Raw genomic sequence first — 21,736 nt, forward strand, 5'->3', positions numbered from 1 at the left:
CTGAAGATGAATTGGGATTGCTTATCTAGCATTTTAAGTTCACATGCATTTGAACGTTTTCACAAACACATTTCATGTGTGAATGTACAGATTTGGTGATGCAGTTAATAAAAACCTGGTAGTTGGTACGCTCTCCTGGCCCTCGCCATGGGTCATTGTGATTGGATCGTTCTTCTCTACGGTGGGTGCAGGATTGCAGTCACTAACTGGAGCGCCCCGTCTTCTGCAAGCCATCGCTAAAGACAACATCATACCTTTCCTCAGAGTAAGACCTTGGCTGATGCCTAGATTAAAGATGTTCTGTTCACTACATAGCATTGCATACACTTTTGCTGATTCTTTTGACTACTACTATGCTATGCTATCTACATACTATTCCTATTACTGTAATTACTGGATAATTCTTAGTAGTTACTGAATAATGTAATTTTAAAGTAGCCAAACAATAAGCTAGAACTTATTGGAAATATTGGATGCTCTCTGAATATTTACAACAGTCTGCTGTTCTGGAAGTAATAAATAAACAAAGATATATGTATTTGCATGTTACTATGTAAATGATTCTACTTTGTATAATAAGTTTTGTGTGTGTGTGTGTGTAACCCTTAGGTGTTTGGACATGGTAAAGCCAATGGGGAGCCCACATGGGCCCTACTGCTCACTGCACTCATAGCCGAGCTGGGCATTCTAATTGCATCGTTGGATATGGTGGCTCCCATTCTCTCTATGTAAGAATACAACACATGCTGAATAGAATCATACACTTACATAAAAGCCAGACTGAACAATGATACCAATGTAACTGATATCTAACAGATGTGTGATGGGTGTGTGCATGGACAATGGTTGGCACATCTGAATCCTGATGTTTTTTGATGATCCCCATTATTTTCTTGTTCACAAGATTGGATAAAGCCTTTTAGTGAACTACAATTTTGAAGCCTTGGCACTGCATTGTTAACTGTGCCATGTTAGAAAGTAAATCTCCACCTCAGTCTTAAATTTCTTGCAGATTGGGACAGGTTTTCTTCAAGGATTTCCCTTTATTTTGTTACATCCATCTTGCCTGATTTTTGAATCCCTGCTCATGACAGTCATGATGGTTCCACCACCATGATTCACAATGACAACGATGTTCTCACGCTCATGAGGAGTTTTAGGTTTCTACTAAATGTAGCATTTTGTGCTAAAATTAGGGAACCTTTTTCCATGTTTACTGAGTATCCAAACATGATTTACCCACCACTATGCTTCACTCTGGCAATGATGTTCTCAGGGTCATGAGCTCTATTATGATTATATGATTTCTGAGTCTCCGGAAGGGATCTGTTACGGCTTTTAAAAAAGTTTGTTTCCACTTTGTTTAGTGACTGGGCGGTGTTGTCTAGTGAGCAGAGTTTCTCCAATGTACCCTTTGAAAGTTCAAGGGGAGTAGGAGGAAGGTGTTTATTCAGGGCATTGTATGGTGCTGCTTGGTGATTTTCAAGTCAGTAATCATATATGTCCAGCATTACAAGGGAGAATGTTAAGGCATCAAGTATGTCTGTTGATATCACTTTGGTCTGGTCATAAAAGTATGCAGTTGCCACTCAATAGCTTTAAACCCATGATATTTTTAATGCTAGGCTAATTTAAACTTAATGGTTTTTCTGTTTTCTTTCTGCTATTTTTACAACCTCACAACTCTTGTCCTCCTAACAGGTTTTTCTTGATGTGTTACTTGTTTGTAAATTTGGCTTGCGCTGTACAAACTCTCCTAAGGACCCCGAACTGGAGGCCACGTTTCAAATATTATCACTGGTGAGTGTGGAATTGTCAGCGTGACATTTTCCAAATTGTAATGACCAGCATTTTAGCCTTTAAATAGAACAGGCATACATCCAGTGTCCTATCTTTCTCTTTCTCAGGGCACTGTCGTTCCTAGGAATGAGCATGTGTCTGGCTCTAATGTTCATCTCGTCTTGGTATTATGCCATCGTAGCCATGTGCATCGCTGGCATGATCTACAAATACATTGAATACCAAGGGTGAGTGATGGTTCAAATACTTTTAACTTAATTCACTGAGATGGCAGAAATAGCACCAGGGTATATGTTTTTTGTTATTTGATTTGTCACACTTTCTCTCTGACTTTGTCACAGAGCTGAAAAGGAATGGGGAGATGGGATCCGGGGTCTGTCGCTCAGTGCCGCTCGATACGCTCTGCTTCGTTTGGAAGCCGGACCACCTCACACCAAAAACTGGAGGTTTGTTGCAAGGGAAATCTGTTTAATCAGGATATTGTAATTTGTTTTGTTGGTTGATTTATTATTATTATTATTATTATTATTATTATTATTATTATTATTATTATTATTATATTTTCAAGCAACCCCATTTCTTGGATACCTACCTGTGTCCATTATTTAAAGATCTTCATATCTTCTTTGTGTCCTTGAAGACAGATATTTTAGGTTCAAATAAAGGACTACACTGAATAGGAATAAATGTTAGAGATAAATAGTAACTTAATTTTAAACTTTATAATTTTTTCTATGTTTCTATACATATTTAAAGCTTCTTTGAGACAATGTCCATTGTTAAGAGCAGTATACAAATAAATTGAACTGAAGTAACAGCTTTGTTCTCACCATGTTGATAGACCACAGTTGCTTGTGCTACTGAAGCTGGATGAAGATTTGCATGTCAAATATCCCAGAATGCTAACCTTTGCTTCACAACTAAAAGCGGGAAAGGGCCTGACGATTGTGGGATCAGTAATCCAGGGCAACTTCCTGGACAGCTATGGGGAAGCTCAGGCCTCAGAACAGGTAATGATATGAGTCGATTTTGTTTATAAATGAAAAAAACAACAACATGATTTGGACCTGGTTCTTTGGTGTCACAGCAAAATTGTTGTGTGTGTTCCAGACCATAAAAAACATGATGGAAATAGAGAAAGTAAAGGGATTCTGCCAGGTGGTGGTTGCCTCGAAGGTGCGCGAAGGAATTGCTCATCTTATTCAGTCATGTGGGTTGGGTGGGATGAAGCACAACACAGTAGTTATGGGTTGGCCGTATGGATGGAGACAAAGCGAGGATCCTCGAGCATGGAAAACTTTTATTAGTAAGTGTCTTTCTGCGTTGTTATCCATTATTTTCCTTTTCTTTTTCCTTTAGTAGGCTAGACTTTAACTCTTTTTACCAGAGGTCAAAAAATGGAATTGTTTTGGAGTTGCCCATTTTCTGCATTGAACTCTACAGTGGTGGTTAATGGCAAATATGAAAGTAGATACTCATTTCTGTTTTTGCCCAGCCTAATGGGCCGACTCGTTCCAAAAAACAAAAACAGTTATTTTCAAAGTAAAATGATGATATCAAACCCATTTCTGCTCTCCAGAAGCAGATGCCCCAAGTCCTTGTATCAAATTTAAAGATGTTTATCTTCAACCGCTAAAATTCTGTGTAAGGTTATCCAACAGAGGGGAAATACAACATCTCACATGGAAAGCCAACAGAGTCCTGACTCATTTTATATCAGAAAGTAATTCATTTGTTTATACTGATTGAAAAAGTGTAATAAGGCGATTGCATGCCACCAGAGGAATGAAACTCCAGTGTACTGGTAAAAAAAAAGGGGTTAAAGTAGAATTGCCATGTACATGTTCTTGGGAACACATTGAGTTCATTAACCTACAAAACCCTTGCAAAAGGTCTTTGTGACAACTGACATAAACAAGTAGAACAGAAGATTCCAATTCCAATAGCTCTTATCTATAATAGAGACTCCTTTTGTTGTTTTTGATGTCATGCATTTCTATGGACATAAGATTGTGTTATGATACTTTCTATGACAAATTAAGTCATATCATTAGCACAGTGTACTTCTAAATTGGTTTTCTAAATTGTTTGGCAATAAATTTATTTTTAGGTAGTTACAAAACTTAATAACAATGGTATATACAATATATAACATGTATAGTTATGTATACATTATTTTTTCTTGCATTTGATTAAGATTTTAATGAAAATTAATGTGTGATGGTGCAAAATAAATTTGGTATCTTTGATATCTGCTTTAGGACAGGTGATGACTAACACAGGGTTCTATAAATAAAGGATTATGCAAGTCAGATTATATAGTTTGCCAAAGGTGATGTAGCTTGTATGTAGCCCTTTGAACACTATACTTAAGGAAATATATCACTGTTTTTTGTTTTTTTAGATACAGTTCGATGTACCACAGCTGCCCACCTGGCACTGATGGTGCCAAAGAATGTGTCATTCTACCCCAGCAACTATGAGCGCTTTACTGATGGACATATCGACGTGTGGTGGATAGTCCATGATGGAGGAATGCTCATGCTGCTACCCTTCCTTCTCAAACAGCACAAGGTTCAGATTTGGCCTTTTCAACACTATACACAAGCTTTTGCGTGTAATTTATTAATTTTACCAAAATAATGATGAGATGTGGATCTTATTCATTTGTTATTTCCAAACATGTGGTACAGTTGCCCAATGTTTACCCCATCCTCCTTGTTCGCTGGAACGTTACATGATGTTGTACATGTGGAGTTAATTTTCAGCACTAGGGCTCATTATTTGTCTTAAATTAAACTAAATGTTCTCTTAAATTACTTCCAAATGCTAAATACACCTTGTGATCTCTATGTTGTTCAGGTGTGGCGTAAGTGTAAGATGCGTATTTTCACTGTGGCCCAGATGGATGATAACAGTATTCAGATGAAGAAGGATCTGGCAACCTTCCTATACCAGCTCAGATTAGAGGCAGAAGTGGAGGTGGTAGAAATGGTAAATAAAACACCTTCAGCAATTTGTTTAATATTCCAAACCTGTTTAACCTCATAGTTTAAATTGTATTAGCTGTATGCCATGTTTGCTTGGCCTGCTTAGACAGAAGCATGCCCTGGAAGTATTCTGACGTCATGAGATTTTGTTGTTACTTAGCATGATAGTGACATCTCTGCATACACCTATGAGAGGACACTAATGATGGAGCAGAGGTCACAGATGCTGAGGCAGATGAGACTGTCCACAGCTGAGAGGAACAGAGAGGTTTGTGCATCATATCTGTTCAGTTTACTGCCAGCTTATTCTATGCATTATGTAGCATTGTGATTACACAGAAATGTCTTGAATTAAATCAGAAATTTAGGAAAATAATCAATGATCGGGTGAAGAGATATGGCTTGATGTGAATTGGATGTGGAACCTGAAGTTGACTGTTTGCAAATAATAGCATGTCCATGAATAAACTGGCAACTGCTGTTACAGAAAATTATTCAACACCATCTGACCAATCAGAATCGATCCTTCAACAGCATTGTCTTCAACAATCACTCTTACTCTCACAAATAGCTGTCTCTTAACATAAACATGTGCAGATGAGTTTGTTCTTACCTCAACCTAACACAGATGAATAAAACCTGAAGTAATGGTTTGATATCCTGACTGATGCCTTGATTGTTCCCATCAGGCCCAGTTAGTGAAGGACAGACACTCGTTGGTGCGAATGGGCAGTTTGTACTCTGATGAAGAAGAGGAAACTCTAGATATATTGCCTGAGAAGATCCAGATGACGTGGACCAAAGATAAGCTGGACACAGAGAAACGAAACCGCAACAACGCTCCAGAGAACTTCAGAGAACTCATTAGTCTTAAACCGTGAGTACTGAAGCAAAAGTGCATTAGTATGTTTCCAATTTGCTTTGAATCTCACTTAAAAACATTGTACGCTTGAGATAGCACCAGCCATTTTAGCTTTTTAACACAATGCTAACAAATATGTGGGCACTATTTTTAGCCATCTAATCTCCTTAGAAATGTTTATCTCACTGTGCTCACAAAGAATATGACACTAACATATATATATATATATATATATATATATATATATATATATATATATATATACACACACACACAAGTTTCTTTTACTTAATCTCTGATTTTTCTTCTCTTGCATTGCTTTTTGCTACAGAGATCAGTCTAATGTGAGACGGATGCACACAGCAGTGAAACTCAACGAAGTCATTGTGAATAAGTCCCATGATGCCAGACTGGTGTTGCTTAACATGCCTGGGCCTCCTCGCAATCCTGATGGTGATGAGAACTGTATCCTTAACACTACAAAATACTGACTCAACAATACCGGCTAAACACTCAAACTACTTTATGGGGACAGGAATTTAATATAAGGTATAATCAACATCCTGGCTTGAAAAATCAAGTTCTAACAACTCTGTTAGTGTAAAATGCATTTGGCAGCAGTGGCATCTCAGAACTTTGCCACAGTGAACAAACGGTTTCACTTCCCCAATCTGATTTCATGAGAAATTCATACAAATTAGAGCGAGCAAGGACAATGTGGTTGGTTGCATGTCATAAAACTTTAGATGAATCAAACAGCATAGGATGAATGTTAATGCCATGTTTAACCCTATCCATAACTTCCATAGCTTTCTCTGCCATTAAAGTTGTGTGAATTTGCAAGTGTATGACCATGTTGGCTTGCCATAAGAAAATTTGACTACTGAATATTTATTGATTTCTTTGAGAAACAATGCATTTAATAGTAGATTATTATGGACAGCACTGTCAGGTTTTGTTTTTTTCGAAACTTGTCTCTTCCTTAACTTGACATGTTTAGATATGGAATTCCTGGAGGTGTTGACAGAAGGTCTTGAGAGAGTGCTGCTTGTGAGGGGTGGAGGACGTGAGGTCATCACCATCTACTCATAACTAACCACATTGCCACATTTGCCCCAGAAAGGCTAAATGGGGGGCTATACAGAATAGCAAACATTATCTAAATACGAATTTGGATATAAAAGATCAAAATTGGGTGAGATACGTTTATACCTCACAGAATTTCATTTGTACTTCATTCTAGAGGAATGCACATCTGGCAGTCATTCACTGGCTGCAGCCTTACAAGTATTCAAACACACACACGCATACAGAGAGAGCGAGACAGAGACTGTCATCAAATAAAATGCGGGTTAAGGACGGTTTGCTGTTTGGGACACTGTTTTGAGGAGAGTTTGTGTACATTAGTTGTATTAAAGTCAGTCATGAGTTACATTACACTCATTCAGTGACAAATAACACATCATAACCTCTTCCATCTGTTCATTTCTCAGCATTTATGTGAAACACATACAGTACATTACCTATACCACACAACAAAACATTCATGTACACTATCATGTATACCCTGTACATCTAACCCAACGTCCGGATGAATCGGAATTGAATAACTGATAACTTCTGAGTTGAGAGGCAAGGGTTTAACCACAAAGCTATTAAATCTCACACACAGCTGCAATGTGCATAGCACCTATATATTCCCTTTAATATAACAAAAGACACACCCACAAAATAAATAAATAAAAGGTTGTATAAGCATTCCCCTCCTTATTTCCAGTGAAACCTATAAATTAGATATTTTGATTGCAGGGCCAGATTCTTATTTTACTAGTTTAATAATGCAACACTATGGCTCATTGTTTACTGCTTATTTGGCTCCAGGCGGGCAATAATTTAAAGTTCAACACACTCCACAGTGCATTGAGCAATAGCAGACACATTCCTGGTAAAGACCCAAATCTGCACTAAAGTGTATTTCAGCTGATAAGAAACAAAATATGTTTACTTGAAAGACTGAAGCCAGCTCATCTGCTTCTCGTTAGAAACAGAAACACCATCTTAAAGCATTTGTGGTTAAATACTGTGGGCAGAAGTACACAGTAAACAGGAAGTGTTAATAGTGTGCACAGAGAAATACAACAATCTTATGAGGAATGGTATAATATGTTATAATGTTATATAAAGTTAATTCAGAGCAGCTGCAGACACATCTGTATTGTATTTGTGTTTCTGTAAGATTTTTTTTTTCCAATGAGCTTTAGTCCAAACAAAAATTTTACTTGGAGTAGATTGAAAAGTTGATGTTTTTTTTTATTTATTTCCTTATTTATTTGCTTTTACTCCCCATTGCTTTGAGAGCACCAGGTTGTAGATAATGGTCAAAGAAAGAGAATTGAGTTTATTCATGATTTTGGGTGAAAACATGAAATGATTTTATAACTTATGACTTTTTGTACTAGACGTTTGAACATTTCAAAGAAATATAAAGCTTGTAAATTAAAAGATGAGGCTTGTTTCATACTTAGGCCTCCACACAACTCACAATGACTGTAACTGATACACATTTTTTTAGGGCCACAGTAACTGTACAGATAAATATGTATGTAAAAGTGAAAATGAAAAACATGAAAAAAAAAAGTAAGAGAAATTATAAAATTCAACTCTGTTCACTTGTCTTGATGCTTGATTTGCTTGTATTAATGCAAACCTAACCTGGATAGAGACAATTCTGTGATACAAAAAGCAGAACACTCACAAACCAGAGACTCGTGATTCACCATCCAGCAAGTTTATATACATCTATCATGCACAGGTCTTGCTTAGTACTGTATTACTCTTAAATCATAATTTATAACCATCTTATAGCTGCTCTTTTTTGAAGGAGTAGCCATTTTAAAAGCACAGGAAACAAAACATACAGCAAAGATATACAAGAAATAAAATATAAAGCATAATTCAAATTATTATAAAGTGGACTGTTCTTCTACTGCGGCATGTCCTGTACTATTTTATTTGTCTTACAGCCAAATAAATTGTCAAAGTCCACAGTCCACTCCAGGGTGGTCATAATTTTATGCTTGATTAGTATACTACCACTGAACTCAAAAGTTTGGGATCACTCAATTTTTTTTCAAAAAGTTTATTGTTTCCCAAGGAAACACACAAAATTAGTCTGAATAGAAAATATAGCAAAAGAACAGTATATGTTGATGTGTCAGAGCTAGAAATAATGATTTTGATGGAAATGATGCTGTTCTTCAAACAGCAATTATAGCCTGGGCATTCTAGCTTCCTGGAGCATCTCCCACAAGATGGATTGGCTGATGGAGTCTTCCTCCATAGCACATATCAAGCTGAAATATACAAGCGATCCCAAACGTTTGAGCAGTAGTATATATATATATTACATAACATTAGGTAAATAACAAAAAGATGTAATATAAATAATTAAAAAGTAACAATGAAGTGCTTTAGTATGAAATAAATGACAATATTACATCTTAATAACAGAATACATGGATACTGCTATGCTAAGAAATAGCTCACAGTAGTAACAACAGGTTTTCAGTGCAAGGATCATAGAAATGAGTAAAGTTTATAGTAGAAATAATAATCAAAATCCTATATATATATATATATATATATATAACAATACTGGAGATTTCAAAACTATGAAATAACACACATGGACTTAAGTAATCCATATGTAATGACAACAAAAAACAACAGTCAGTTGTTATTTTAAGACACGAAGGTCAGGTGTTCTGGAATAGTTCTTGCAAGAACAGTATTGTCAAGTGCAGTTGCATAACCCATCAAGCACCATGATGAAACTGGCTCACATGAAGACCATCCCAGTAAAGCAAGACCAAAACTTACCTCTGCTGCAGAGGAGAAGTTCATTTAGAGTGACCAGCCTCAGAAATCACCAATTAACACCTCAGGTTAGAGCCGTTATGAAGGCTTTACAGAGCATCAGTAGCAGACATATCTCAATATCAACTGTTCAAAGGACATTATTGTGTATTTCAGCCGCCTTCAGCATTGTTTTACAATGTAGAAAGAAATAAACATCAGGAAAGACCATGGAATTAGAAGGTGTGTCCAAACTTGACGTTGTATACTATGCATGCCATTATAAAATAAAACATTAAAAAACAGAAAATGAGACATTATGAAAATTGAAAAATGAAAATTTGGCATTATTATTGTTATTAATTACTTAATTACTAAGTGTAATTCTTCATTGTAAGTCTTACAATTTATAAATAAGTTTAATGTAAAATTCTCAATTATTATTAGAAAGTGAAAAGCTCACAGTTCTGCTGTCCATGACTCTTTAAATAATGACAACAAAACAGATACTTGTGTGTAAAGCATGCTGGATGCATGACTACAGTGGATTTAAACCAATATTTGTGCCAAAATGAGTGCAGTTATTTCAATATATACAGTATATGCAAACTATTAATGCTATTGGAAGCTGACAGAAAACTGAATTCATGTGTGATACCAAAACCTGAGCAAGAGCCTAAAGGTAGACAAAAAGGCATTAATGAAATTCCCAGAAATTAAAGGAATTCTTTTGCCTCAGCTTAGTCCTTTTAGCACCTGGTTATTTCATGTGGTTTTGTATTATGATAAAACTATAACCACATGCATTTAAACCTGTATTGAAATGTGTCTCAGGTCAGACAGTCTGAAATCTGATAGCTGTATTGACGCTACTATACAAATTAGGTAAATACATTTGCATACCAGCTGGCTGTGTTGTTCCTTGTTTTACCTCATGATTGCATCAGGGTGCTTTAATCTAGCTAACATTAACATAACTTCAGCATTAATGAAGCTTGTCTATCACCTAATAAGAGCGGTCTGGCTGTCAAATGTGGCTTGGTAAGATTATATAGATATAGATAAAATGTCACACCACCTCCTGAAGTAGTTTAAACCCATAGTTCTACTAGCAACTAGTATCAGGTTTGTTATTGTTATCATGGTTGTAAGCCTGAAAGAAGTTGATATGAGCCTCAATTTACTGAAACATAGATATGTATGTAAAGAGTGTTAACTTCCCACTACAACCACAATGTGCTGGGATGTTAAATCTATAGCTGTATGAGTGTAAAGTTCAGAACATGAAGGAACTTACGAGCAAAGTAAGAATTCGTAACAGGTGCACACATTAGGTAACAGACAAGTAGCAGACAGAGACACAACCAAAATACAGACACACAGATAAACAGGCAATATAATGCTGAAAAGCGGAAGTTAAATCAACTGGGTATAAACAAGATCTTCCATTCAGAAATGCTTTGTTATACTGCTTCACTATAAAAGCACTCAAACTAGATATGCCCTTTTGACAAATAACGTCTTGAGACTTTTTTAATGAATCACTTTTTCAACATCAGTTCGGATATACTGGTTTATGCAGCAGCATAAAGTGGAAAAAGAGAATAGTCCAAAACAGAGCACCTGAGCTTAAAAGACAACTCACTCGCATACCAGATGACTTCTCTCTGGAGATACCTGGATGCGCCAACACCAAACGGCACTTGTTTTGGGCCTCTGCAAGGGATATTACCACCTCACTTGGAAGAGTATCACGCAGTTCATCACGTATCTGTACATCAGCACAAGATAAAACGTGCCAGCTTCTAGATATGCAAGACTTTTGCAAACACAACCTACAAACATTGTTAGATATTGACACAGTCTGGGTTTACAATGGAACATGGTACTGTGGAAACAGATGGCAAAAATGATAGAGTTCAGAGAAATGTGTAAAAAAAAATGCATAATTATAAGCGTGAAGGCTTAAGCAGAATAGCTGTTTACACTGCATGATGTCCTTATAACAATGGTTTGGAATATTATTCTCACAAATACAAGCTATTGCTTTTCATACATCTGTAATGTGGCAAATTTGCATACAAATTGTTACTGTAGATACTATAATGTATAGAAACGAGTACATTAATGTGATTTGCCTTACAGCCAGAAGTACTCTTAGAGTTGCTTATATAAAACACTTAAACAACAAGTTCTGACCAATCAGAATCAAGATATCAATGGAGCTGTGGTGTATATGCATTTCTAAAGTTTGTTAGTGACCACTGGATGTGGATTTTCTGGGAATAGATCAGGTCTTCTGTTTCTGGTCTTCTGCATCTTTTGTAATGAACTTACTGTATTTATACACTGCGCCCATTTCCCATATTTAATGAAAATATGGTGATCTTTATGGGCTACTGAGCTTGATAGATGTGGTATAGGTTATGAGGTTTAAATGAAGGCCATCTCTCACCTTCTCTACTTCCTCAAACACTCGGAGGAAGTTGAACCTCAGCACGTCTGCCAGTTCCTCCTCGCTCCAGTTCCTCCGCAATAGTTCTTCAATCAGAGCAGGGTATTTAGACACATCCTCCAGACCCTGAGGAAACCTACAAGCCCAGACACAAACACTCAGAAGGCCAGATGTTTACTGGTTCATGAGATTATGTCCAGATGATTGCCATTTATGAAAGTCTGGATCAGAGTATGTGCTGGAATTTGAGCAAGTTAGAAAAAAGGAAAACACTCTTACCCACTGGCCCCATCGTAGTCACCACCGATTCCAATATTCTCTGCTCCTATCACACGCTTAAGATGGTCAAAATGGTCTGCAGGGCACAGGATAAAAATCAAAATGAATGTAAAGAGGAATATGAAATAGACTGTGCAATATGCAGTCTGTATACTGCAGTTTTATTTAAAACAATATTTATATTTTCAAACATTAAATCTTAGTATTTGGAGGGAATATCAAAACTAATATATAATGTCTAACAAGGCCTAGAGGTCTAGATTTTGGTCCCAAGCTCTAAAGCTCTAAAACTCTGGTTTTCTGCAAACATTTATGTAGATTTGGATGTACTTTGTAAGTTTGGAGCATTGTAAAAGATCAATGTTTGGACCATTTTAACATCCTGGTGGAGGAAAACAATTTTCTACATTAACCTTAAAATAAGGAACCAGTACTGTGTGGCCCTTTGGGACAGAAACCTGCAGCCACACTGGTCCTAGTTGATTAAATGAACTGGTTAATAGACCTGAACCAATAGCTGCTAAACAGCTCCAACAGTTTAATGATTTATCAGCATATACTGGTTTTTAACAAAAATGCAACTGTATAACTTTTGTCAAAGTGTAACTGTGCTTAATGAGATTTATAAATCCTTAATATTTAAGATTTTCAGATCTTTTTCCTTGTGTGGGTTAACCAGGAATTTGTTTTGTGCCAAAAGCTTTACATGTGCAGAACCACCAGCATGTATTCCACAAATTATTCTAATTATTATTATTAGAGACTAAGAACGTTTCTGATGGTAATTGTTTTACACATATTTGAAATATTCTTTAGTAAAAGTGCTGAACTCACCAGCTACAAGAGAGACAGTTGCTTGAGCCCCACAGGATATAAATTTACTGTAGAAGTTTACCATGATGAGCCCACCATTTGCTTTCTAGTGTAGAAGTGAAAAAGGTTAAATGAATATGGGTAATAATATTAATCATAGTAATAATAATAATAATAATAATAACACATATTGATACAAATACAAATGGAAGCTGCGTTGCACACAAAGTTTCCAGAAAAGTCCTAGGAAAAGTCCTTCAGAAATGCAAGTAATGTATTCTTATGTGCTCCTATATGCAAGCTGTATGTTTACATCCTATAGCATCCTACTTCTGAGTTCTTCAAACTCAGTCAAAAATATATATTCGGTCCTAAATCTAATATAGACATTAGCACAAGGCAATATGGAGTCACCAGCATGAGAAGCAGATCATCAGGGACGTTGCGTGTGTCGTTACAGATAGCATAGGCGGAAGAGTGGCTGAAGATGACTGGAGCTTTGGAAAGTTTGAGTACGGCTCGTGCTGTAGCCCAGGAAGTATGAGACAGATCAACCATCATTCCTAGCCTGTTCATCTCATGCACTACTGCCTGGAGTAAACAGCAGGATGCATACACACAATATTAGATTATAATTAGTATTAAAAATGAAATGCAGATAAAATAAGACCTCACTGACCAAAACTTCCATTTTCGTATTGTAGGACGGAAATGACAAGACCTACATGACAAACTGTGGACACACTATCGAGACACACACTTATTTCATGTTTTTGACTGGAAACCAGCATGTGACACAATGATTAATATAAACTCTCACATACACAATTTTATTTTAATGTTTGATGAAGAACAAATTATTATTAAATTAAATTATCACTGGGGAAAAGTCCAAACAAAGGGAAATTGTTAGCACAGACAATATACAAAACAATTTCTGTTTGAATGTACACTATATTGCCAAAAGTTTTGGGACACCCCTTTAAATCATTGAATTCAAGGGTTGGGCTTGGCCCCTTAGTTCCAGTGAAAGGAACTCTTAATGCTTCAGCATACCAAGACATTTTGGACAATTTCATGCTCCAAACTTTGTGGGAACAGTTTGGGGATGACCCCTTCTAGTGCCATCATTACTGTACACAAGTGCACAAAGCAAGGTCCATAAAGACATGAATGAGTGAGTTTGGTGTGGAGGAACTTGATTTGCCTGACCAGATAGAACACCTTTGGGATGAATTAGAGTGGAGACAGAGAGCCAGGCCTTCTTGTTCAACATCAGTGCCTGACCTCACAAATGTACTTATAGAGTAATGGTCAAAAATTCCCAAAAATCCAACTCTATTTTAAATTCATGTGTATGTGAAGGTAGACGTCCCAGTTTTGGCCTACCAAGCAGTCATGCTGGAACAAGAAGGGGCCATCCCCAAACTGTTCCCCCAATGTTGGGAGCATGAAATTGTCCAAAATGTCTTGGTATGCTGAAGCATTAAGAGTTCCTTTCACTGGAACTAAGGGGCCGAGATCAACCCCTGAAAAACAACACCTGAATTCAATGATCTGGAGGGGTGTCCCAAAACGTTTTACAAAAGAGAAATAAGTTTATGGATTGGATAGGTCTGAATCTTGTACATACTGAAAATCAGGAATGCATGAAAACATTCTGTTCAGTTTTTAAAATGTACTTCAGGTGAGAATTTTACTGGGACCTTCCAACTCTTGCCCTTCAGTTTCCACAGGAAATTATAAATCTCTTCCTCATGCACCTAGCTGTTTTATCCTGTGGGATCTCTTTCCTGTGCATAATATGAGACACAATCTTTTTTTGCAGTGTAAAGTGAAAACACATTATTTATACTTGTATTTGGTGTGTTTGTTTAGAACACATGTTTAATACTAATAATGTATTCACATTCGGTTAAACACACACACACACACACACACACACACAAATCACACATTTGTGCTATTTTCAAATGTTTATTTTTTATTACCTTGCCGAACTCTGTCAAGGAATTGTTGTCTCTTTTGTAGTAAGAGTGAGTTTGGGAAACAGTTTCTGCCCTAAATAATAAAATGAATAAGAATCGCATGAAAGAGAAGTTTAGTCATAAGCAAGATAAGCAACACAGCTATGCACACACACACAAGCACAGGACTAAAATCCAAACAAATCTTGATGATCCATCTTTCACAAAACAGTAGTGACACTGCAGTGTGTGTGTGTGTGTGTGTGTGTGTGTAATTCTGGGAACATTCATAAACACTGCATAAAGTGTTTTAATGTGCCTGATGCATACTAGAACATACATAGTACTATATCAATGGCCCATCATGATAGTAATAATAATAATAATAATAATAATAATAATAATAATAATAATAATAATAATGTGAATATGAATGATTGTGTGCCTGTGTTTGTTTTGTAACGTATTGTTCGGTGTCCTTGAGTGTTGAGAAAGGCCTATAAATAAAATGTATTATTATTATTATTATTATTATGTGTTTACCAAGGTGTGTTGCAGGTGTGTGTGAGGGTCAGAGATCTCACTCCAAGTTGGTAGAACATGCGTAAAGCTGGAAGACTGCTATCAATTGAATGGCCTCCTTCCACACTGATCAAACAAGCTATCTTCTTTGTAGCTTTCATTTCTTGAAACAACCAACGCACACACACACACACACACAAAACAAATTATGAGTGTAATCTTTTAGGCATTCAAAATGCGTGTGAGAAGTGCAAATGTGTGGTGATGTGGAAAATTGGCCTCCTGAATGAGCATTATGTTTTGGAAATGGCTTTCTTTCCCACATATTACAACTTCCATTTATGGGTGTACCGTGGTGCCTGTGGACATGGAGAATAATAAAAAAGGCCTGCATGCATCATTTATGTTATGCCTTGAAAATACCACCAAAACATGGGATGCAAATGTGCAAATCTAAAATATACACAGTATTTTTACTATGTAATCAGAAATTGTGCTTCTTATCCTCCTGGTTATTTAAAATATGACATAATATATAATACAACATAATACAATAACTTCAAAGGAAATTGAACGGCAATAGCTTTTTTTGCCCATACCTGCAGCAGTGGTAGCCAGCTCCAGCTCCGGGTATTCGGTGCACATACGTCGTATCACATCAATCTGCTCCAATGTCAATCTAACTGCGTCCATGTCCTGTGCTTTACATAACACATATGCTGCAAACACCTGTCAGAGGAAAACTTCGTCACAGTTCATTAATATAGGGTTTTGAATCAGTAAAGTATTGTTTCAGTACAAGATATTGAACCAGAATATCTTATTGGATCAGTATTCAAGAGGTCTATTGTCATATGTACAGTGAAAACACAACGGTTTAGACCACACAATAAAATTCTTACTTTCAGTATATAGTAATGACCGAGTGTGGAGTAGGGAATCATTAAGCTATTGAATCAGTATAAGGTTGTGAATCAGTAGGGTATTGAAACAGTATAGGTTATTGAATTGGTACATGACATTAAATAGGTACATGGTATTAAATCAGTAGGATATTAAATCTATTGACTGTTTAATCAGTTTTATACTGTTGGTCAATACTTAATACTGATTTAACGTCAGATACTGAGTCAGTACTCTACTCCATTTAATCTGGAGCAGCTTAAATAGTCTATACTAAGCCAGTAAACTACTGATTCAGTATTGACTCAATATAAACTATTTAATCAGTTAGAAATTGAATCACTAAATCAGGTAAAATATTTAGTAAAATATCGAATCAATAGAGTATTGACTCACTATTGCCTATTGAATCAGTTGGGAACTGAATCTCTAAATAACTATAACTTCAGCATAAGTCACTAAATCAGTATACAGTATTGTAATGTAATATTGAAGTGTTCTGGATCATTATAAAGCATTGCATCGGCAGCATCTGTTGGAGTTAATTGACTTAGACAAGTAATATTCTGCAATAGAAACATGCATTTAGTGAGGAAAACATTTACTTATATTAAATTATCTGCTTCGTCATCTACATTTTTTTCTAGTTACCCTACTATGTCACTGTCATTTCATTCATGTTTGCAGTTCTCCTAGTATCCTGACTTATAGAGACTTTATACAATATATATCATATTTTTATTTTTAGAATGCATAATCAAATATGCACAAACGCCAAATCCATCCTGATTTTTCACAAAGCATTGAACTAACTTTGAAACATGAGGCTATGAGCGCTCTCAGGTGATATGTTGTGTGAGGTATGTTTTTAGGTTGTGTACACAAAGATCTGAATCAACTCTAATCAGCAAACACAAGGAAGCATTTGTTTATGCAAAGTGCATGATACTGTAACATAATGTGCAAAAGGAAGTTCTGGAAAATGGTTGGTGCTTCATGCTGAGAATCCAGCGCTCGATACCTGTGCTGTAGAGCTTTACATACTGGAGCTCTGGATTACTGACTTTTATATGCACAGAAGTATTTCTAAAACTTTTTTAACATGCAAAATAAAAGATTGGAATGAAGCTCTAAGGGAACACCTAGGAGTGCACAACATAGTATTCTATAAGCCCCTGAATTGTGCACATAGTATCAGAGGTACAGTAGTATGTATTTATTTGGTTCATGTTTATTCATAATATTTCATAAAAATCTTTTTCGATTTTGGTGCCAAAACTACGACTGTAAAAATTTGTAAACAGTACAAAGGTAATGGAAGTGTCAAAGGGTAAAGAACTACACTACCAATCAGCCCCAGCACGTCACGCACCTCAGTAATCACCTCTGTCCTGTCATGCCTTTTTAGGATTATTTCAAAGTCAAAGAATCTTTATTGTCACTTCAACCATATATAGCAGATGCAGTACACAGTGAAGTGAAACAACGTTCCTCCTAGACCAGAGGTGCTACACATAACACAGACAAAGTACAGTGACACAGACGAACATAGAGCTATGACAGAGATAAAAAAAATTAAACTGTAATTTAAAGTGCAGTCTTTAAGAACTAGACATACAAAAGAAGTGCACAGAAAGACAAGACAAGACAAGACATACAACATATAGGCCGACTTTGTGCAATGAACAAGACAATGTGCAAAGAACAGTGTATACAGTGTTTGCAGATATTAAAGCGACACATGTAAACAGGATTAATATACATATATATAAATGTAAAGTGGCATGTGCATGCAAAACAGGACAATTTAGTGTGTGTGTGTGTCTGACTATGTCCAGCACAGTTCAGTTTAAGTTCTAGCTTCACAATAGCTCACTTTCAAGCTGAGCGTGTCTGTACATTATTGCTTACATAAACTGTATGTTTCATTATCTGTATGTTTCTTGTCTCAAATGCATGGTACATATTTGTGGTTCTTGTTTTTACTATTTTGTTTGTTTTGGCTTTATCTTTTATCTCCAATATATTTTTATTTAATATTATTAAAGTCATTATGAGCAGATGATTGCAATCAGTCATGCCAGAGCAGGAATAATCATTCTGTTGTCGCAGTTAACACTGCCTTTGCACATTAAAGCAACCATCACGTGAAACCAGAATGCTTGGAAATTAATTCAGCTACTTTTTTTTATTCAGACGGTGCTTTCAACAATCAATACAAAGCACTAAAAGCAGCTTTATGGTAATCTGAAAGTAGATTCAAATCCCTGATGAACAAACCAGAGGTTTGAGTGGAAAAGGAAAAAAAAAAAAAAACTCCTTGAGAAGACATGAGGAAGAAACCGTGAGAAGAACCAGGCTCAAAAGAGAACCAATCCTTTTCGGGGTAAAGCCAGAAATCATGACGCTTTCATAACTGTATTCGGTATCAAACACACTATAGGCCAGATTTTATGATCTCAGAGCTCAGAAATCTTGGAAATCTCAGCGTGACACCAAAACTACCTGCTACACCACCATACTAACCATATTTAATTCTCAATCTCAACACAAATGGAAAATACATTTTAAAAAATATTTCCAAGAAACAAAATAGTCAAACAAATAGTACCTGTCCTCCAAAATGAGCGGCTTTGAGCCGGGTAATATCCGTAGCTGTTTTCGAGCTGTTGTACAAATTAAACTGGCTGAGTTTGTTATTCTGGAGCATGCGGAGATGCAAAGGGAGGTCATTGTGTCTGTGGGTAGAAAGAAAAGTGATTGTGAACGTTTATGTGAGGAATTATACACACTCATCTATAAGTTTAAGACTCCCTCATCACTTTCTCGCAATGCACAAGTAGGCACTTGCAGCACCCAGTGCATCCTTATAGCCAAACAAAATCTGAGACTTCCTAGATGTTCAGTTTCTTTTTAAATAAATATAGAGTCTTCTTGGTTTGCTAAATAATTAGCAGAGCAAAATGGAAAGTGAAAAGGAAAAGGTTTATCTCCAACTACAGTTATAGCCCCTGAGCCACACCATCCCCATAACAAATTTACATTTTTTGTCTCAGCTCAGGTTTAATAAAGATTTCCTAGTAAGCGCACCAATTTATCTGCTTTTTGTCTTCACTCTGAATTATGCTGAAAAAAAAGTGAGAAAAAGGTATCAGGTATCGTTACCCATCTATCAGTCGGTATTTAGACATCAGCTCCAACGTTTTACTGGTCAAACTGGAATCCGACTGCACTCCATACAGGAGCAAGAGGAAAGCACAGCACAGGCTCAGCTCACAAACACCCAGTGCTTTTAGGGCTAACATGGCCTGGTTTTCATTAACAGCTATAAGAAAATAAAAAAAATTTAAAAAAGATCGCACATAATTACATTCTGTGCTTTTCGAACATTATAGATTTAATACATTTACATTTATACATTCAATCCCATTTTGTCTTATTTGTATAGCACCATTAACAATGCGCATTGTAAGCCGGAAATATATAAATTCAGTATATCAGCTATAAATTTTTAATTAAAATTGAACCCTAATAAGCAAGCAAGGTGTACGTGTTTGTATGGAAGAAATAAATAAAAATTTCTATATTGCCAAGCACTGTTTAATATTTAATGGGAAACAATAAAGGGTGTCAAACATACAGCCCAATAAAAGTGCTAATGCAGCCCATTGAATGAATTTACAGTCATCTAGAAGAGCTAAATTGAAACAGCTTCTCTGTGTTATTCCACTAGGGAGCAAAATAAAATTAGCTCAGAGGCATAAACTCAGCTACTGACGGCATAAAATTCTTCGTTAACCAGTTAAAATTTGATTTAATCCCAATTACGTCCAATCTGTCCTGTCAAATCATTTTCGTGGGTGGTTAATGCGTTAAGGTTTGTTTTGGTTTGTTTTTTAAAATAGACAAATCCAGAAAAATAAACACATTTAACAGGAGCTGATGTGTTACTCGTCTGCTAAACTTACCAACTTGACAGTGGACTAAACAAATTATGGCCCGTTAACTAAAATATGTTTGCTAACTCTGGTGTAAACAATGATGCAGTTTAGTCCAACAATCACACAGTGTACAGTTTAGTTCATTCTTGGAGTCAAACATGACAAATCGGTAATAATTACCCCACATCTGACTTACTGTACAGTATTACTCTGTGCTGTTTTTATATCATTTTACAGCCATTGCTCCTTTTCCTGATCATTTTTCAGGGTGTCAGTAATTCTGGAAGTGACACAATATTAAATCATTCCTGTTACAAAATAAACAATCCCACTTCCTCATGTGAGTTAATCAAATTACTAGTGAAGTCCATCATTAACTTCTAAGTAATTTTTATAGTCAGGAACAGAGAAACCATCTTTCATAACATACTGCATTAAGAACCAGAAACGTGTACAGTGAGATTATGTAAAAATTACTTATTATTTATTTCAGATCAGCACATTAGACCATATGATATGTTTCATAGATCTGCTATAAATCAAGACCCACATATTATAAAATCAGACAAGTCTAGGCAAAATCATGTCATGTTGAACACACTGTAAGAGAAACCGGTTGAGCTGAAAGGGGATTATTATTTGCAGAACCTAAAAACACGATCCTAGTTTTTATTGTTAATGCCTTACAAAATTCATTTCCAATGAAACCATTCGAGTATTTTGGAAACTACTCACCCCTTTGGAGAAGTTTTCACAGCGCTGCTGTGTTGCGGATCCTCGATTCACCAGCCAAATGTGCGCGTCTGCGTCTCCATTATCCGCTATGGCTGTAATCCACATTTGAAAAATTGCGCCCTCTGGTGGACACTAATGAATATACACATTAAAAAAATATACACCGATCAGCCCTAACATTCTGAGCACTGAGAGATGAGTCAGTGAACGGCACTGATTATCTCCTCATCATGGTACCTGTTAGGGGGTGGGATATATTAGGCAGCAGGTGAACATTTTGTCCTCAAAGTTGATGTTTGAGAAGCAGGAAAAATGGGCAAGAGTAAGGATTTGAGAGAGTTTGACGAAGGGCCAAATTGTGATGGCTAGACCGCTGGATCAGAGCATCTCCAAAACTGCAGCTCTTGTGGGGTCTGCAGTGGTCAGTGTCTATCAAAAGTGGTCCAAGGAAGGAACAGTGGTGAACCGGTGACAGGGTCAAGGCTCATTGATGCATGTGGGGAGTGAAGGCCGGCCCGTGTGATCCGATCCAACAGACGAGCTACTGTTGCTCAAATTGCTGAAGAAGTTAATGCTGGTTCTGATAGAAAGGGGTCAGGATACACAGTGCATCA

At 36.4% G+C, this 21,736-nt stretch overlaps 2 protein-coding genes across 4 annotated transcripts in view; one reads left to right on the forward strand and one right to left on the reverse strand.

Moving 5' to 3' along the window:
* Positions 1-8,156, forward strand: part of slc12a4 (solute carrier family 12 member 4) — a 23,081-nt gene extending 14,925 nt beyond the window's left edge. For both annotated transcript variants that reach the window (XM_058381593.1, XM_058381594.1), the window contains exons 12-24: positions 91-265; positions 610-728; positions 1,702-1,800; positions 1,908-2,027; positions 2,142-2,246; positions 2,642-2,810; positions 2,911-3,106; positions 4,205-4,374; positions 4,663-4,794; positions 4,951-5,058; positions 5,480-5,667; positions 5,984-6,117; positions 6,653-8,156. In XM_058381593.1, coding sequence (XP_058237576.1) covers positions 91-265; positions 610-728; positions 1,702-1,800; positions 1,908-2,027; positions 2,142-2,246; positions 2,642-2,810; positions 2,911-3,106; positions 4,205-4,374; positions 4,663-4,794; positions 4,951-5,058; positions 5,480-5,667; positions 5,984-6,117; positions 6,653-6,744 — 1,807 coding nt within the window. In that variant the 3' untranslated portion in view covers positions 6,745-8,156. The remainder of the gene's footprint in view (positions 1-90; positions 266-609; positions 729-1,701; positions 1,801-1,907; positions 2,028-2,141; positions 2,247-2,641; positions 2,811-2,910; positions 3,107-4,204; positions 4,375-4,662; positions 4,795-4,950; positions 5,059-5,479; positions 5,668-5,983; positions 6,118-6,652) is intronic.
* dpep2 (dipeptidase 2) lies at positions 7,443-21,262 on the reverse strand. Of its 2 annotated transcripts, XM_058381595.1 has the most exons (11): positions 21,123-21,224; positions 19,612-19,771; positions 19,058-19,184; positions 16,143-16,272; positions 15,565-15,706; positions 15,046-15,115; positions 13,469-13,645; positions 13,076-13,160; positions 12,242-12,317; positions 11,963-12,098; positions 7,443-11,278 (listed from the first exon to the last, which is right to left on the reverse strand). In XM_058381595.1, exons 2-11 carry the CDS (start codon positions 19,749-19,751, stop codon positions 11,063-11,065), a joined length of 1,299 nt encoding a protein of 432 aa, XP_058237578.1. In that variant the 5' UTR covers positions 19,752-19,771; positions 21,123-21,224; the 3' UTR covers positions 7,443-11,062. The 2 variants fall into 2 exon arrangements, with proteins under 2 accessions (XP_058237578.1, XP_058237579.1); XM_058381596.1 differs by lacking the exon at positions 19,612-19,771 and having other exon boundaries at positions 21,123-21,262.
* Positions 21,263-21,736: the final 474 nt, after the last annotated feature.

The sequence above is a fragment of the Hemibagrus wyckioides genome, linkage group LG27 (genome assembly GCF_019097595.1).
Source record: "Hemibagrus wyckioides isolate EC202008001 linkage group LG27, SWU_Hwy_1.0, whole genome shotgun sequence".
NCBI classification, from domain to species: Eukaryota; Metazoa; Chordata; class Actinopteri; order Siluriformes; family Bagridae; genus Hemibagrus; species Hemibagrus wyckioides.

What these genes read in the sequence shown, in the direction of transcription:
- dpep2 (XM_058381595.1), bottom strand. Translation starts at nt 19,751, where the DNA reads ATGTTAGCCCTAAAAGCACTGGGTGTTTGTGAGCTGAGCCTGTGCTGT. An exon ending in CACACCTGCAACACACCTTG is followed by an intron (nt 15,116 to 15,564) that starts GTAAACACATAA and finishes TTTATTATTTAG; the next exon opens with GGCAGAAACTGTTTCCCAAA. An exon ending in CCTTGACAGAGTTCGGCAAG is followed by an intron (nt 13,646 to 15,045) that starts GTAATAAAAAAT and finishes TGTTTACTCCAG; the next exon opens with GCAGTAGTGCATGAGATGAA.